General features: G+C 39.2%; 1 protein-coding gene across 17 annotated transcripts in view; it reads right to left on the bottom strand.

The window, feature by feature from the left end:
* Positions 1-18,351, bottom strand: part of LOC104015306 (adenomatous polyposis coli protein-like) — a 177,676-nt gene that overhangs the window by 95,416 nt on the left and 63,909 nt on the right. For 11 of the 17 annotated variants that reach the window (XM_087770708.1, XM_087770706.1, XM_087770722.1 and 8 more), the window contains one exon: positions 1,497-1,649. In XM_087770708.1, coding sequence (XP_087626834.1) covers positions 1,497-1,631 — 135 coding nt within the window. In that variant the 5' untranslated portion in view covers positions 1,632-1,649. Of the gene's footprint in view, positions 1-1,073; positions 1,169-1,496; positions 1,650-3,390; positions 3,423-5,080; positions 5,182-11,933; positions 11,975-12,418; positions 12,505-18,351 lie in introns of those variants that run through there. The other 6 variants (XM_087770712.1, XM_087770710.1, XM_087770714.1 and 3 more) reach the window with 6 other exon arrangements.

Below are 18,351 nucleotides of genomic sequence, written 5' to 3'. Positions count from 1 at the left end.
CCCAGGTCCTTTTCCACCAGGCAGCTCTCCAGCCACTCCTCCCCAAGCCTGTAGCGTTGCATGGGGTTGTTGTGACCCAAGTGCAGGACCCGGCACTTAGCCTTGTTGAATCTCATACAGTTGGCCTCAGCCCATCGATCCATCCTGCCCTGATCCCTCTGTAGAGCGTTCCTACCCTCCAGCAGATCAACACTCCTACCCAACTTGGTGTCGTCTGCAAACTTCCTGAGGATGCACTCGATCCCCTCATCCCGATCATTGATGAAGATATTAAACAGAACTGGCCCCATTACTGAGCCCTGGGGAAAGCAGACTCAGAAAGCAGAGTCATTTTCATCTTGCAGTGCAATGCAAAGATTAAATATAACTAAAAAAATATGTAGTTCTTTCAAGTGTTGTCATAACTAATGACAGTAATTCAGAACACAAGAAACATTTTCTTCTTATAATGAATATATAGCTCAATCTAGATGCTAGTGGAAAAGAAAGTTCAATTTAAATTATATTTAAATGCGCTGATTTGATGAGTATAGCAATTTCATATAAAGTAACAATAAGTCTACCACATGAACACGGTAAAGCAAGGAGATGGGCATACAAGTGTTGTTTAATGTTTAGAGTATGCCTACACTATACAGTGGTACATGCAGAGATACCAAAAATTTCTAAGCCATGTTAGCTTAGGTACCAAAAGCAGCCCAGTTTTCCCAGCTGTTACACCATGAAACAGGATTTATCAGCTCAGGAAAAGTACTACATTAATGCAGCTATATTGCTTGTGAAATTCTGCCTTGTTCAGTGCCACATATCACACAAATACAACTGTACCTATAAATGGATTTTGATCAGTAGGAAGATAAATTCCATCTGAGCTTAGTGTTTCCTCTTGGATAGGTGGCTCCAAAGGCCTACACATAGCCAATAAACACTAGACAGACACATTTGGGTGAAATTAGTAAGTATAAATTTAGGCCTTGGGAGAGACTGGAGACTTGCGGTATTATTTTAAAATGAGCTTTTCTTTTTGGGATGTTAAGTAAATTCGTAATAAAACTAAAATTTTTTAAACTTACCTTAAAACACTGAAAATCTCCAGTCTTTCCACTGTTTTCAAAAGCTGAGCAATGCCTGCTTTGTCATAAACTATGTCAACAGACGGGACTCCCTGCTGGGAAGTAAAGCAGTGGTAGGATGGTAGGGTTTATCATGACAGACCAGAAAAGAAGATATGAAAATGGAAAGGTGTGTCTAAAAAAATGTTTTGAAATGTTGTTTTAGTTTTCAAATTTCAAAAAACAGTTTTCATAATCAAGTAGATTTGATTAATAGCTTTCCCTACACAGGAAGATTTCTGTACATACATAGATTTCTGTAGGAATCTAAAAGCATATAAAATTTCTTGAGCAACTACCAGTCCATTAAAACACTCATACATAATCAAAACCAAAAGGCAGTAACAGAAACAGTGATATACACAGACATACAGGTTGCAATACCTTCATATTAGATGCCTCAGTTTCCAGCTTTGTTAGGTGATTTGAGTTGTCCTCTAGCTCTTGTCGAAGATTGGAGTTCTCCATCTTTAATGCCTCAACTTGCTTTAACAACTGGTCATATGAAGCGGCAGCCATCCTGGGCTACCCTCAGCCCTTGAAAAATAAGAGAAGATACTAGATTTAAACATTTTAGAAAAAACACATATCTAAACATAAAATTACATCTCCATCTTTCCCATTTACCACTCAACTTAATAAACATTTCATTTAAATCCATTAAACCAAACTATTAATGCCTAGAACTAACAACAATTCAATGGCTTTTTTTCAGTAGACTTCCACGATTCAGCAAATGAAAGAAGATAATAACAATTGCTTTAGGTATTAGGGGAAGCCAGAATACACAAGAGAAAATCATACCATTATACAAAAGCATCCTTACTTTTAAGTACTTCAATTATAACAATAAGAAATTAACGAGATAATAGATCACATTTAATAATTTTTGAGTAGTCAACAAGCACTGTCAACTATATCTAGAAGATGCTGATTGACCACATTGTGTATATTTCACTTCATAAAATATACACAGAGATGCTCAGCATTCCTTAGAATAACACACACGAATGAAAATATGTAAGAGGAGAACAGTAAATACTGAGGAATTTTAACAGAAGCATCAAATGTAATAGTAATCAAGTCTTTTGCAAAAAACTCCAAGGCATGAAGACTAAAATAAATATCTGTATATTTCTAACACAAGTGGAAATACTGCACAGTTAACGAAACAGATGAAAGGCCATTCTTAATATCAAGATACCCTATATTATAAATACAAAGAGGAAGAGTAGGAAAGATATAGTATATAAATCATAAAATATTATAGTGATTGTGTTAATAAGCCATACGTGCATTTTAAGCAATCTTTATTTTGGGTAATATTGCCACACAGTCCTAAAACATTACCACAATTATTCAGCCATTACAAAGAAACAAGAAACACACACACTAACTTAAATGATAAAATTCAATCCAAAACCCAAAGTTAATCACGTAAATAAACAACATAAGATAATTAAAGCCTGGGTAACCACGTTTGAAGCTCTTTACATTTGAGGCTATCAATTTCTTATTCAAAAATAAGTCATTCAGCAGAGTAACAGGAAGCACAGCACTTCTTACATGTACAAGTTACCCTGCCAATTTCACAGCAAGAATTTCCTAAGCAAATATGGCACCTGTAACTCAAAAGAGAAAAATATAAAAAGCTTACCGGACAACATTCCTTTTTCATTGCTACTATAGTACTTTGAAAATATCAGACATCTAAAAGCTCATATTTAATTTTATTATGGAACATACCGCAAATAGAATTTGCAAGCTATCTTGAAAATCATGCTAACAGAAGAGCAATTTGTGTACCCCCTCACTAAGCCTTTGACTTTTGTAATTACAAGGTCAAGTAACTGCTTGTTTAATCAGCTTTGCAGCTCCAGACAATTCTTAATTGAATTACCAAGCTAATTAAAAAAAAAATAGGTAAAAATTATCCAAAAAGGTTGGACTTAGTTCTCCAATATAAATTTTGAAAATTGTTTAATCTTTCAAAATTTAAACTCAATGAAAATACAAACAAGAATATATATTATCAAAGACAGGAACACTAACAAAAGCTTCACTGCATTTGATATGGCAAGTTTATTTCGTTTTCAAGAAACAAAACTTCACGTCTTAAACATGTCTCATCATTAAAAAAAGGGCCAAGAAAGAAATCTGCCATTTGTGGAATTGTGACTCCAATGACAGTACAAATGGGGGGGAGGGGGCACACATGACACCACACCTTAATAAATTTATTTTTCCTAATGTGCTCATGCTAGACAGGAGACCTTACTTTTAGAGAAATGAAGACAATCCAAAATATTTATTCTATTCCATGGATTCTATAATCAGGCAGTTCCACCTAAAAGGCAGATAGCTGTCAGAGTTGTAACAAAAAAAAAAATCCAGAAAGATAAATTGTTTGTGGTCCATTTCATGCATGTATTCATTTGATAAGTACCAGTTTGCCATTCTAATTAATAAAATCAACAGCTATAGTTCACGTTTCTTTTCAGAACATACACTACATGGCCAATCCTGCCCAAGCAAAGGTGGATAACTTTAAAATGTTTTCACTTCTAAGTGCTATAAAATGATGTTGTATTGTAATACTGATAGAATCTGATGGTTTACATGAGGCTCTATGACTATGTTGCATAAATAGTAAACTTAATTTTTCATTTGTTGCACCTGACATGTTAGAAGTTAACTCAAGTATATCACACATTCATTTACATCTAATTGACAGAAGCCACTGTGTGCCATATTTTACATGCATGTCAATTCTAGCTAGAGTACCTTTTTCTTACATTATGTTAATCCATGGTTAGTACGTGTACTGGTTTTGGCTAGGGTAGAGTTAATTTTCTTCATAGTAGCTGGTATGGTGCCATTTTGGATTTGCAACCAAAACGGTGTTGATAACACAGCAGTGTTTTAGTTATTGCTGAGCAATGCTTACACAGAGTCAAGGCCTTTTCTGTTTCTCAGGTTGCCCCACCAGTGAGTAGGCTGGGGGTGCCCAAGAAGCTGGGAGGGGACACAGCCAGGACAGCTGACCTCAACTGACCAAAGAGATATTCCAGACCATATGACATCATGCTCAGCAATAAAAGCTGGGGGAAAGGAGGAGCAAGGGGGGTCATTTGGATGAAGAAGCCCTGCTTTCCTGGAGACAACTCTAAACACCTGCCTGCCGATGGGAAGTAGTGAATGAAATCCTTATTTTGCTTTGCTTGCGTGTGCAGCTTTTGCTTTACCTATTAAACTGTCTTTATCTCAACCTACAAGTTTTTGCACTGTTGCAACTTCCGATTCTCTCCCCCATCCCATTCTGTGGGGCTTAGCTGCCTACCAGAGTTAAACCACAACAGTATGAAACATCAGATAAAATGAAGAACCTGATATTTTTATCCTTCTATCAACTGAGAAATTCTCACTCATCCATTTCAAAGTTAAAATAATTAGCCACGTTAACAAGATGTATAAACACAAAAAAAGAAAACGTAGAAAAATGAGGGGAGAAGCTACAGTACAAGAATAGCAATTGGATAGATCTGTTGTTTTATTTGAAAAATAAGCTTAAATGTACTGATATTAAATGAGTAAGGATCCAGTTACTGAAGGGGAGGGGCAAGTAATGCATCTTAAATGAAGTGGCTGTCAACTCTCTACAAAACCAACTTTAAAACTTTCTTTGTGAAATATAGCCTTACTACATACCCAATAATAAAGATGATTTTTCCTTCAAAGAAATTAACTCCAAATAAAATCCACCAAAATTCTCTTAGCTGAAACACTATTAAATGCTTTCAAATAACCAAAATAAGAGGCTTATTCAGCAAATTGTTAATTTCAATTTACTTGATAAGACTCAGCAGAATTAAAGACTGTCTTTAGACAATCTGTTGCTACAACTCACTTAACATATGAAAATTGGAAGCAAACCCAAAGAACAATTTTTTTTAAAAACGTATTTTTACCTTCTCCTCCTCCTGATATAGGTTTCCAAGCACCCTCATCCTTTTGTCTGATGTTTCTTGTTTTGGGTTTTCTTTAATAACATGGAAGTGGGACATCAGTGCTAAAAGACAGTATTTTACCTTTGACTAGGAGTCACTTATTGATTTATTCAGATGTCAAGTACTACCGCACAGTTTTTCAGATTAAAAAAAAACAACTATTTGAATTAGTTGATTACCACAAGCTAGGTAATCCAAAACATCTTTAAATTTTATTAAATAACAGATGTCCAAATGGACAATAAGCTACACTTTGCTCTAGGCCCTCTTCAGCCAGACAAGGTTCACAGCCACATATTTCCTCATTTGCAGCAGAGACCATATAGCAAGTCCAAAGTAAAGCAAGGCATGGTTTACACTCGGCTCTTTAGTCTGAAGCTGTAATACTGCACACATACACAGAAACATATTCAAGATCCACGGGGCCAGAATCAGTTTAATCAAAAATAAATATGACTTCAGGTATGAATTGTATGAATCACAGAATCACAAAATTGTTTAGGTTGGAAGAGACCCTTAAGATCATCAAGTCGAACCGTTAACCTAGCACTACCAAGTCCACCACTAAACCATGTCCCTAAGCACAACATCTACATGTCTTTTAAATACCTCCAGGGATGGAGACTCAACCACTTCCATGGGCAGCCTGTTCCAGTGCCTGACTACCCTTTCCGTGAAGAAGTTTTCCCTAATATCCAATCTAAACCTGCCCTGGCACAGCTTGAGGCCATTTCCTCTCGTCCTATCGCTTGTTGTTTTGGGGAGGAGTGGCTGGAGAGCTGCCTGGCAGAAAAGGACCTGGGGGTGTTGGTTGACAGCTGCCTGAACATGAGCCAGCAGTGTGCCCAGGTGGCCAAGAGGGCCAACAGCATCCTGGCCTGTATCAGGAATAGTGTGGCCAGCAGGATCAGGGAGGTGATAGTGCCCCTGTACTTGGCACTGGTGAGACCACACCTCGAATACTGTGTTCAGTTCTGGGCCCCTCACTACAAGAAGGACATCGAGGTGCTGAAGCGTGTACAAAGGGCAACGAAGTTGGTGAAGGGTCTAGAGCACAAGTCTTATGAGGAGTGGCTGAGGGAGCTGGGGTTGTTTAGTCTGGAGAAGAGGAGGCTGAGGGGAGACCTTATTGCTCTCTACAACTACCTGAAAGGAGGTTGTAGTGAGGTGGGGGTCGGTCTCTTCTCCCAAGTGTCAGGACAAGAGGAAATGGCCTCAAGCTGTGCCAGGGGAAGTTTAGGTTGGATATTAGGAAAAACTTCTTTACTGAAAGAGTGGTCAAGCATTGGAACAGGCTGCCCAGGGAAGTGGTTGAGTCCCCATCCCTGGAGATATTTAAGACGGGTAGATGTGGTGCTTAGGGACATGGTTTAGTGGAGGACTTGGCAGTGTTAGGTTAACAGTTGGACTCAATCTTAAGGGTCTTTTCCAACCTTAACGATTCTATGATTGTTACTTGGGAAAAAGAGACCGACACCCACCTCACTACAACCTCCTTTCAGGTTATAATTATCTTCAGTTTGATTATGGCTTCCTACAGAATATCAAATTTATCTATCAGCAAATATTCTCATTGTCTCAGAGTCTGCAAGACCTGATAAACTCCATCCAGGAACAAATCTACAGTGTGATGTCTTATTATCAACAACCCCAGTTCCCTCAGCCACTCCTCATAAGACTTGTTCTCTAGACCCTTCACCAGCTTCGTTGCCCTTCTCAGGACACGCTCCAGCACCTCTATGTCCTTCTTGTAATGAGGGGCCCAAAACTGAACACAGTACTCGAGGTGAGGCCTCACCAGGGCCGAGTACAGGGGCACTATCACCTCCCTGGTCCTGCTGGCCACACTATTCCTGATACAAGCCAGGATGCTGTTGGCCTTCTTGGCCACCTGGGCACACTGCTGGCTCATGTTCAGCCAGCTGTCGACCAACACCCCCAGGTCCTTTTCCACCAGGCAGCTCTCCAGCCACTCCTCCCCAAGCCTGTAGCGTTGCATGGGGTTGTTGTGACCCAAGTGCAGGACCTGGCAATTAGCCTTGTTGAACCTCAATTGGCCTCAGCCCATCGATCCATCCTGCCCAGTTCCCTCTGTAGGGCCTTCCTACCCTCCAGCAGATCAACACTCCCACCCAACTTGGTGTCATCTGCAAACTTCCTGAGGGTGCACTCGATCCCCTCATCCCAGTCATTGATAAAGATATTAAACAGAACTGGCCCCAATACTGAGCCCTGGGGAACACCACTCGTGACCGGCCGCCAACTGGATTTAACTCCATTCACCACAACTCTTTGGGCCCGGCCATCCAGCCAGGTTTTTACCCAGCAAAGAGCACGTCCATCCAAGCCATGAGCAGCCAGTTTCTCCAGGAGAATGCTGTGGGAAATGGTGTCAAAGGCTTTACTAAAGTCCAGGTAAACAACATCCACAGCCTTCCCCTCATCCACTAAGCGGGTCACCTTGTCATAGAAGGAGATCAGGTTAGTCAAGCAGGACCTGCCTTTCATAAACCCACACTGACTCGGCTCGATCCCCTGGCTGTCCTGTACATGCCATGTGATGGCACCCAGGATGATCTGCTCTATAACCTTCCCCGGCACCGAGGTCAGACTGACAGGCCTGTAGTTCCCCGGATCCTCAAGTCACTATATCAGGGAGTCAAGGGGAAAGGAAAGAGAAGAATTGTTTGTTCTTATACCAATTTCATACTTTATCCAACCCAAAGGAAAATACATGACACAAAGAACACAACCCACCTTCACTAAGTGCACTATTATCACTGAGAGTCAAGCTCCCTTTTGCACTCTAAATCCGGGTTTCTTTTTGCAGAGTGGTCCAGATTCAAATGGAAGAATGAAGATACCCCTATTGCTAGATTTACTCCAAGAAATAACTCTGGGGACATATAAACTTCAAAGTTTAACTCCATCAATAAAAGAAACACCTAGAATCTAGGTCTCCTAGTTCCCTAACCCATTTTCTCATTCTTAGGAGATAGAGGAAAAGAAATCTCTTACCAAAGTAAAATGAAATTATGACAAGAAATTTCACTATGCTGTACTGAATCAGCAGTTTGCATACATACACAAACATCAAAGCAGAATTTCAAGTTGGATATAACTCTTTCAGACATTAAAACCAAAATTAATCAGCAGCCTAAATTTATGCAAATGTACTGTTAAGATTTAGACATGCATTTTTCTACATTAAGAAAATGTTATTAGTTATAACTGCACAGGAAACAGGAATTTAGATGTGCTCTTTTTAGTCCAAAATCCCCATAGAGATAGGGAAAAACACCAATATTCTCTGAAAACTTACAATTTTATATTGATCGGTGTTCTTTTTTATTTGAAATCAATAAACAATATACTGAACATACCCTGTAGAGGTTCTGCTTAAGAACCCCAAGCTCAACAATTTATGATATAGCAATTAAATCTTCTTATGGAAATATTTCAGCCTCCATTACTAGGTTTTATTTTTGAGTCATAAAATGCTATTATTACCAGAACTTCCTGTAGAACAAATTAGTCTTTTTAGAACAGAGGTTAAAGAATAATTTAAAATGTAAAACCCTAACATGTGTTTTTCTCAGCAATACAGAGTACTAGCACTGTCTATACATATAGACAATATTTTTCACTACAACCTATTTGTTTCAACTTTAAAAAAATCTTCAACTGAACAATTATTCAGTCACACATGGTAACTAAGGCTGATTTTTTTTTGTTTTGTTAGTGAATAAGTTGCATAGCTACTTCAGAGAACAAAAATCAGTGGAAAAAAATCAAAACTATTTTCTCCAGTAAGTCCCAATCCAAACAATACTGAAGCCAACTGGGGCTCCAGTTCATTACACTGATTTTGGATTATGAACTTCATTGAAAGAGCAATAAATCAGATGTCTGACTCACTAATAAGGAAACAGAATTTAGCATTCTACTACCACCACTACTGGTAAGCAGATATGCTAATGACCAAAGATTTTTTCACAGTGTAGTTACTATTCTTAAGATAACAAATTATGACCATTGTGCCTACAGTTCATTAGTATCTAGATTATAACTTAGTACTATTACAAAGGACTATCAACTCTGACTTTTTTTCTACAGCCACAAGTTTTACCCAACTGTCCTGTGCTAAGCCAAATATCTCATCCTTATTACTCTTTACTATTCTGTTAGTTTTTGTAATTCACTCCCAAGTGACTAATGGGGAATTGTTTCTTCAAGAGCATATCACAATGAATTCAGGAAAAAAACAAACTTATTCAGTGATAGATCATACTGTCATTAAAGCATATTTTTGAGATTTTCAAATTAGTTTCTTATTAATCCTTTTAACACATTTCAAAACATTTTTTGAAGTACTAAGTCTAAGGGTTCTGACTTGCAAGAGATTACTGCTAATGCTGGGATGGCTGGAACAGTGCCTGCCCTACCCATCTCTGCAAGGTTCCCACCTAGGGAAGAGAGGAGGGCTCAGCTGCTCACATAGCAGCTACTGAACCACTGCAGATTACTGCCTGACTACTAATGTAATCTGAAATAAGCATGTGTTTAACTTAATATGCTGGGCTGTTAACCGCAATGGTTCAACAGCTATTATACAAGTATTTCCAAAAGACAAGCAGGGCTGACAGACAGGGGCAAAAACCCTGCACAGCTGTTCTAAGGTAAGCCAGTTCCACCCATTAATTTCAGCCATAAATGTACAATTTTTTTATATAGTTACTTTTATCAATACACTTAAAACATCAAGAAAAATCAAGTAAGGTTTATTTCACCATAATTTTTTTAATATATCAAGCCATGCTGATTTGCATTAATTCAATTGCTCTGTTGCCCGAATCTTTTATCAGGTTCTCTACTCTTCTGTCTGAAGCTTGACTTCAGGTTAAATGGTTTATATATAGATATCCTCTGCTTGTCCTTTTTCAAATCTTGCAAAATATCAGCAGTCTTCCAAGTCTTTTTTGGCATTTAAGAATTTATCAAAGTATCAGTGAGACAGAGACTGTCTTAGAATAGAATCATAAAATCATTTAGGATGGAAAAGACCTTTAAGATCATGTCCAACCGTTAACCTAGCACTGCCAAGTCCACCACTAAACCATGTCCCAAAGCACCACATCTACACGTCTTATCCAGTTCAGTTTGGGGTGAGTTTTCCAGGCCTGCTAATTTAAAAATACTTATCCTTCACAGGTTTTAATACTTTCCTTGTATACTCACTGAAAAATACTCCATCCTCCTCAGGACATAAAAGCCCATTATCCCGATTCTTTCTAGATAGAGCACAAAAATATTTGTGCCTTTTCCAGTATCACACTGAAAAAAAAAAATCACAATATTTCCACCTGGTGGCATGCCTAAGCCTTACTAAAATGGCTTTTGTTGTGAGCCTATTTAATCTTTCTATCCCTATATGCATTGAAGAACAAACCCAAAGATGTCTACTGGGTAGAAGGGAGGTTTTGTTTAGGTTTTTTCACTTATCTGTGCTATGTGGGCACACAGACATAATGAGGACAATAAAAGGGCTCTAAGGCTTTGGGTATAGTTGAACAGAATTAAGAAAACAGTATGGAATAAAGTGTCCATGAATGGACCAGCAGTGTTACAAATCTCATACCTTCAGTTCCTATTCTCATTCGTTTTGCATTAACCTTGCCCAGGTCATCAGTCAGAGAGATGTGGGAAGGAGTAGAAAACAGCCATCACTGAAAACTGTTCTTTGGTTGTTCACGAGCTTGTTGTTTTAGTAACAAGGGCTTCATTGCAAACTTAGTGAGTTGTCTTTGTCAAACCTTTTTTGTGCATCGTTGCATTTAACAGAACTAAACAGAAGGAAAAAAAATGTTTTATCAGTTTCTTTAAGCCTCCTTAAAAATACAGAAGTCTGGTTCCAGGAAATTACTTTCAGTACATATATTTGTGTATTTTCAGAGAACTGTAATTTTGATAAAATATTCAGAAGTGCATTAGCAATAAAAAAGTGAACTAAATAGTAAAAATAAAGTATAAAAATATTAAGGTGCACTTTCAACAGAACAAACGACAGAGGAAGGAAAAAGATTTAAGTTGGAATTAATCTATATTGTATTATTCATATATGCACAGCAATTTAATAAAAAAAACTTCTATACAAACTAAAAAGTTGTACATTTCCTGCTACACCTTTAAAAGGCATCTTTCAACATATGACTATCCAAACCAGTCTAAACTGAGTTTTGCTGATCCATTGAAGAAAACTATCAAATGAAAAACGCTCCCTACAGTTCAGTCAAAGTCCTACCCCTAAGTCAACAGAAGCTATTTTAAGTTTTGACTCAAATAGTAAATACAATCAAATAATTCGGCAACATGTGTCTTCCAAAAATCTTGGTTTTGCAAAACCAAGGTGTATTTTGATGGCAATGACCTAACTACTAGAATAAAAGCTGCATATCTGACAAAGAGAAAGGACCCACCCATTAACATTTCCCAGAGCATTCAGGTTAAATCACAGATCTAAGCATATCTTTGCAACGTTAAATAAATTTTTTAGAAGTCAGAGAATTTTAGAGTTTGTTAAACGTACAACATTCCTCTTATAAGAATGCTCAGTATTTCTGCTGCTACATAGCTCGCAGTTGGCCACCTATCAGTGCATTTCTGAGTGCAGCAGTACAGCCCAGCTTCCCGTCCCCTTACAGCTCTCATTTTCCAGTGAAGAGAAAAAGCTGCTGCAGTGAAGCGCAGAGGCGGCACCGCCGCGTCCTGTAACTAACAACGCCAGGCTGGTGCCACACACAAGGGAGCCCCTTACCGTTTCACAACGGGACGTGCATCATCCCCAGAGGAACACGTTCATGTTCCGACCTCACAGGCAAGGGCTGCGCATCCTGAAATACCTGCCTCCCCTCCCCCTTCTCCCCATCGCTGCAGGGCGGCACAGCCGCGCCAGGGCACAGCGGTAGAGGCTTTGTGACCCTCGCCGGCAGCTGCTGCTGTGGCAGCGCGAGGGGGCAGGACGACCTCAGCCCTGCTCGCCATATATCCCTTCCATTCTTCGTTATCTGATGCTCCTTTCCTTAGATACGGTTTCCCCCCTCCCCGCCCCTTTTTATATCAACAAGGCTTTTTTTTTTTTTTTTTTTGTCGGCTATTTTAACCACAAAAGCGTTTTTTCTCCCTTTCCGGCGCCGCTGCCTCCGTCACAGGCGCGGCTGAGCACCCAGGGAGCCATCCTCGGTTCCCCCCCGCAGCAAGACCACCAGAATCCGGCGGCCCTGCACTGCCTCACGCACTCACCCCATCTCCGCAACCGCTTGTGCTTCAATCCCGCTACCGGCAGCCCCACCCGCACCCAGAGGCTGCGCTAGTGCCGCGACCAATACGGCCCCCCCCAGTCACGTGCCGCCCGGAGCCGCCGCACAGCCAATGGGGCGGCACGCCCCGGAGACTTCCGGAGAGGGGGAAGGACGGGATGGACGGCAAACAGTTGCGTACTCCGGGCCATCGCCCTAAGCGGGAGGGCTCTGGCGAGAGCCGCTTCCTGAAAACGTAGGTTTCGCCGCATTTAGCACTTGCTGAAACGACGGCGAGCTGCTGCTGCTGCTCTCGGCACCGGGAGCAGCCCTGCCAAACACAGCACGCTTCAGAGGGGCTAACGAGCAGCCGTGCGGACTGGACAGCACTGTCTAGTAAAAAAGTAAACCCACACCACTCGGCCGCCAACAGTGAAAAGCAGGACCCAAGCGTATACCTCTGCCTGAAAGTTAATGCAAACGAAGCTAGACAAGTTAAAGCACTAGTTGCACTCTGTGCAAAGACACTTTCATTTCAGAATAACAATGCTGTGTTAATCTCAACCAATATTACAATGCTATGGAAAGGACACACCGCTAAGTACTTAAGCCATCTAAAATCTGTTTCCAGTCTGAATACACCTACTATGCACACATTACAGAATATGATTTCTGTTAATGCACGTGACCAGTACCCCTTGCTCCTGACCCCTGGTAGCATGGTTAGCATAACCAATGCCATTTTCTAAGACAAATAGCCATAATATGTAAGCGTGCTGATCACATATCACCCCCTTCTCTCTTCTCCTTTTCAACACTGTAGTTGTCACCAGGATGTAATGACCCCCATTATAGAACAGATAAACCCCCTGTCAGCATTAGGACAAGACTATTTGCCCACCAAGCATTGTTGCCAGGATGTGGTGCCACCCGATATGGAACAGGGAAGCGTAACAGCACATGAGATATTGACTATAAAATCAAGCAGCTGCAAGTCGGACTTAGACCAGAACTGCTGCTGGATGGCAAAACCCATGATCCCCCGGTGGTCAGGGACGCCTCCACCATTGTCTTCTTCCTCCAAGGATTGAGTGACTCGTGTTCTTTTAGGTAAAGTCTGAATCTAGATTATGATTACTTTATCACACACTGATTATTAAGAATTTGACCCAATCTGGTGACTTAAAAGTCTAGGTAACTAAAAACTCTAGATAGTAAGAAAGCTACACTGATTACAAGAAATTCTGTTTAATTGAAAGCTATTGTAATTGCTAGAAATTCTGTGTAACAATAAACTAATAACCCCTAGAAGAACCTGCCTGTCCCTGTAGCATTAAGTGACAACATATGCTCATATTCCAACTTTTGGGTAGGTTTTGAACCACTGAAAGGGCAGGCAAGATATTATCATAAATGCAAAAGCATCTCCAATTCTGTATTTCAGCATTAATACTTACTCAATATTCATGGATAAGACATTTAAATTCTCCCTGTAGAAAATCTCACAAGTATCTGCATCACTCAGGTTGTAAAGATTATAATTCTATTTCTCCTTTCAACAAAAGGACACAGCATTGATAATATTTGGATATATAAAAAGAAAAAGGTTCTACATGTACTAGAACAGCCAAAGCTGAGCCAATCAGCAAAGCTGGTAGCATCTCTGTGAAAACATATTTTAAAAAGGGTAGAAAACACCAGACAGAGCGGAGAAAGGGAACAAAGACTGAGAAACAGGGAACACCAAGGCCAGAGAAAGGAGGAGGAAGAGCTCCATGGCAGAGCAGATATTCCCTGCAGCCCGAGGAGAACCTATGCTGAAGCAGATTGATATTCCTGAAGGAACTGCTGCCCATGGAGAACCCATACTAGAGCAGGGGAAAAGAGAGAATGAAGGAGCAGCAGAGAGAAATTGTTATGTACTGAATGTAAACACACACACACCCCCATACCTATTCCCCACTCCCCTGCACCACTGGGGGGGATTAGAGAAGTCTGGAGTGGAGGGAAGTTGGGAGAGGAAAGGTCTCATTTTAATGTTTGTCATCTTGTTTCTCACTACTGAAATTGATATTTATTTTAATTAGTAATAAATTAATTTTCTTCAAGTTGAGTCTGCTTTGGCAGTAATTGGTAGGCAATCTCCCTGTCTTTATTTTGACCCACAAGCTTTTTCACTCCTGTTCATCCTATTTCCTCTCATCCCATTGGGGGAGGGGGGACAGTGAGCAGCTGGGTGGGAGTTTGTCTTTTAGCCAAGGCTAACCCACCACACCAGGTAATAAGTGGGATATTGTTTAAGCAATCCAGTTCTGATATAAAAGGCAGCTTTGTAAAAGCAGCACAATATTAAGGCGGTGGGGTTTTTTTATCCTCTGGAAGAAGTATTCTAGAATAAATCACTGAGCAGTGCAGTCCAGCATCTCAGCAAAAGAGTGACTGATAGAATGCATTTAAAAATGCAATGGTTTGAGCAAAGCAAGTGAATGCCCTTCCCTTGTGGTACATTACAAACTATGGAGATATTTGCTTATGCAAGCAGACATAAGGGTAGATAGCTCATTAAAAAAATACATTCTTAACATGCCAGAGGAAATTTCATTCTTCCTATAATAATTTGATTCATATGAAACAAGTAGGTTCATAATACCTCATGGTTGGGACCAAGTGAAATGAAAGACACTACAGGCTTGTATAGGAAATGTAAGCAATTGCACCAGATATTTAAATATTACTACTTGCATTTCAGCTGTGTTTTCATGGCTCATTTTTCCAGAGTCATAGAACACAGTAGTCCACTCTCAGGAAAGATGCTCTTTGCCAGTTAAACTTTCAAAGGTCTTCAAGAATGAGGAGATAATGTTAGACTATGTTGTCTGCTACCTTCAACAGGGTATTACACTAAGTTCTCTTTGACTTCATCAGTATAGCTAACTACAGAACTCCTGTCACATAACTTTGTTTATGGTTTACCATAACAGCTTATCTGGGCCAATATTCAAGGAGCGGCTCTCTAGGATGAAGAAAAAGTGTCTCATGCCACTTTTTTTTTTTGTTACAAAGTTTCCATTAATTACAGCAATATTTGACAGCCTCCTGATTTTTGATCCCGTTTCATTTTAGACTCGAATATACTACATAGACTGTACTAGTAAGTTAATAAACCTTCAGCTGTAATGAACTATCACATTACTTCTAACAGTTATAGTTTAGAAGCTAATTTTGCATTAGACCTAAAGCCATCTCACTTTGATATATGCCACCATTCCTGCCCTCAAAGAAGAGAAACAAAGTACTCCCAGTTGTTACTGCACAGCTCTATCTTAAAACTATTTAAGTTGGCATACCTCAAATCACTCATTATCTAGTTGGCAAGTTGCTATAATATGAACTGTGGCTTATACTCCAATGAGGTCAGTCAAGTTATGGTTTTAAATCATGTTCATAACTTGAAAGTGCAATAGAGTCTAGAATAACTATTTTAAGTGTGCAAAGACATACTAAATGCCAGAGAAATTGATACCCTTTAAAGCTAAAGTGCACATTTAAGTATTTCTCAAGCTTAGTTTTTAACTTGGTTTTCATATACCTTTTAGAACCCAAAATGGGAATATCAAAGATCAAAGGTTTCATAATACATTCCATTTATTTTACACACATTATACTGCATTTCCTGAAACTCTGAAGAGCTATAAACTATAGTTCTCAGTCTGTGAAAAGATTCCCGTTAGTCCTGACCTATAGCTTTATGAACCTGGTACTCACAAGCTAGCATAGATTTAAGCAAATTCAGTGCTGATGGAAAATGTTAGATTCACAGCTCTATAGCCTTAAGTTCAGCATTTATTCACAGAACAAGCAGAGCATAAGCAGCAACACAGATTTTCTCATATATTCTGACAATATGACAGCTGAGTGGGAAGCAGAAAGGTTTCTCTTCCTTGCTCATAGTAATGCCCATTCTGTTATGCCTATAAAACATAGTACCTTATGTTTTGTCTGTCACATGCACTTGCCTCTCAAGCAAAACCCAATTTTAATTGCAATTCAGTTTAACATACAGCATGTTAAGAGTAATAAGATTACCTTTCCCATACTGTATATTCCAGAGGTGTTAACACACTGACATATAGCCAAACAGGTGAATGGTATTGTGATATATACTCTATTTGCTTCTTTCAAAACTTTTCTATTCATAGTATTGGTATCTGCTAATGCTACTGATATCAATGAAAGAGCATTTGATTTAAAAAGGTCAGACTTGGGGGGGGGGGGCGGGGAAGCACAGAAAGTAATTTTAGAGAAGAAAGTCTTGTTTAAGACTTAGAAAATAACTAACTGAAAATAAAACCACGTGGCAGAAAAAATGAGCAAGATTTTCATTCTTTGAAAGATACCATTACCAAAACCCAAGACAGATCTAGGAATACCTACTGTGTATTACGTAAAAGCTTTGAAGTCTATTAAAATAACTAAATCTTTGCATGTAAGCTATCAATTCCCTGAGACACAATTTCATTATCCAAAAAATCATCAGCTCAGGTTGAGTATGCACAATACAATTACTTGTATTATTTTGGACCAGATCCCTGTAAGTCTACCCAGCAGCGTTCTCAAACAGCTAAATGGGAATTCTGCTCCAGAAGAGGAATTTACAGCCTTTTCATAGAATACTTTGTGTAATTCAGACACTAAATATTTCCCAACCTCTCACTGTATTCATAAAAATCCAGTTTGAAATCAAACAAAATTAAGGCATAACCCTGTTTGTTGTTGGGTTTTTTTACTCCCATACTTGTCTCCCTTATCTACAAAATAGTGTAAAACAGAAGCTCTCAGCAGATTGTCCGCATGTTTTTTAAAAAAAAAAAAAAAGGACATACCACAAAAATTTACTTCATAAAAATCAGAAGTACTACAACAGAAAATGCAAGAGGTTGTGTTTTTTGATAGCTTGATCATAAATGGGACAGTTTAATGTGCCTTCTGCAGCAGTACCCTTCTCCCCAGAAGCCTTTCACCACTTTATATACTTAAAGAAATTGATATTTAATAACTAGTCATCGCATATGCACAGTACTAACTACCTCAGACTCTAGGCAAAGTGAGTGGGTTGGATAATGTCCTGAAGTCTCTCTCTGTTGCCAGGCACTATGCTTGGTATTACTCGCAAATGTGAAGTATAGCGTTGGCAACAAAGTTCTGAAGACAAATATCTTATTTACTAATACAAAATGCAAGTTCTACACATTTATTTACATCAAGCTACATCTTGGAAGAAAACTGCATTAACAAATTTTATTAACAGAAAACACAAAGACATTTCATATTTGTTTTACCTAGATGCAAGTTTCATCTCCATACAGAACTTGATAACGTATTTTACCTCTTGCTACAACTGAAACATCACCTCCTTTCTTCAAGTTTATTTTAAAAATAAGTTGTTAAACATGTTCACTTGCTTCTCATTTCCTTGGAAGCTGTGAAATAAAGTTTCTTTCATCTCTCACTACCACACACAAACTGCTTGTTGTTCCCTCTGAGCCTTATGCTTGTGACTAGGATCATATACACACAGTCATACTCATAACCTATCATCAGCATTCATGTCAGTGTTTTGACTATGTACTGCTGTATTCCTACTTTGTAGGTCAGGATTATCTGAGAAACACTGCATATTATTTCTCCATACAGGTGATATCTAACTACCAGCATTAAAAAGGCTATCAGAAAAAGATGTTTCCTGATGATCAAGAAACTAAAGCACCACCTTTCTTATGCAGATGGAGAAAGAACAGAAAAAGGGAACACTGCTACTGTTTTGAAAGCATCATCCAGAAAACATGCATGGAACTTGTCTGTCATGATTTAACCCCAGCCAGCAACTAAGCACTACACAGCTGCTCACTCACTCGCCCCTCCCCAGTGGGATGGGGG

The sequence above is a fragment of the Nipponia nippon genome, unplaced genomic scaffold (assembly GCF_047370975.1).
Source record: "Nipponia nippon isolate SJK-2023a ecotype South Korea unplaced genomic scaffold, ASM4737097v1 scaffold_33, whole genome shotgun sequence".
Taxonomy (NCBI): Eukaryota; Metazoa; Chordata; class Aves; order Pelecaniformes; family Threskiornithidae; genus Nipponia; species Nipponia nippon.
The sequence above is the reverse complement of the archived record's forward strand: the minus strand, read 5'-3'. Positions and strand labels throughout refer to the sequence as shown.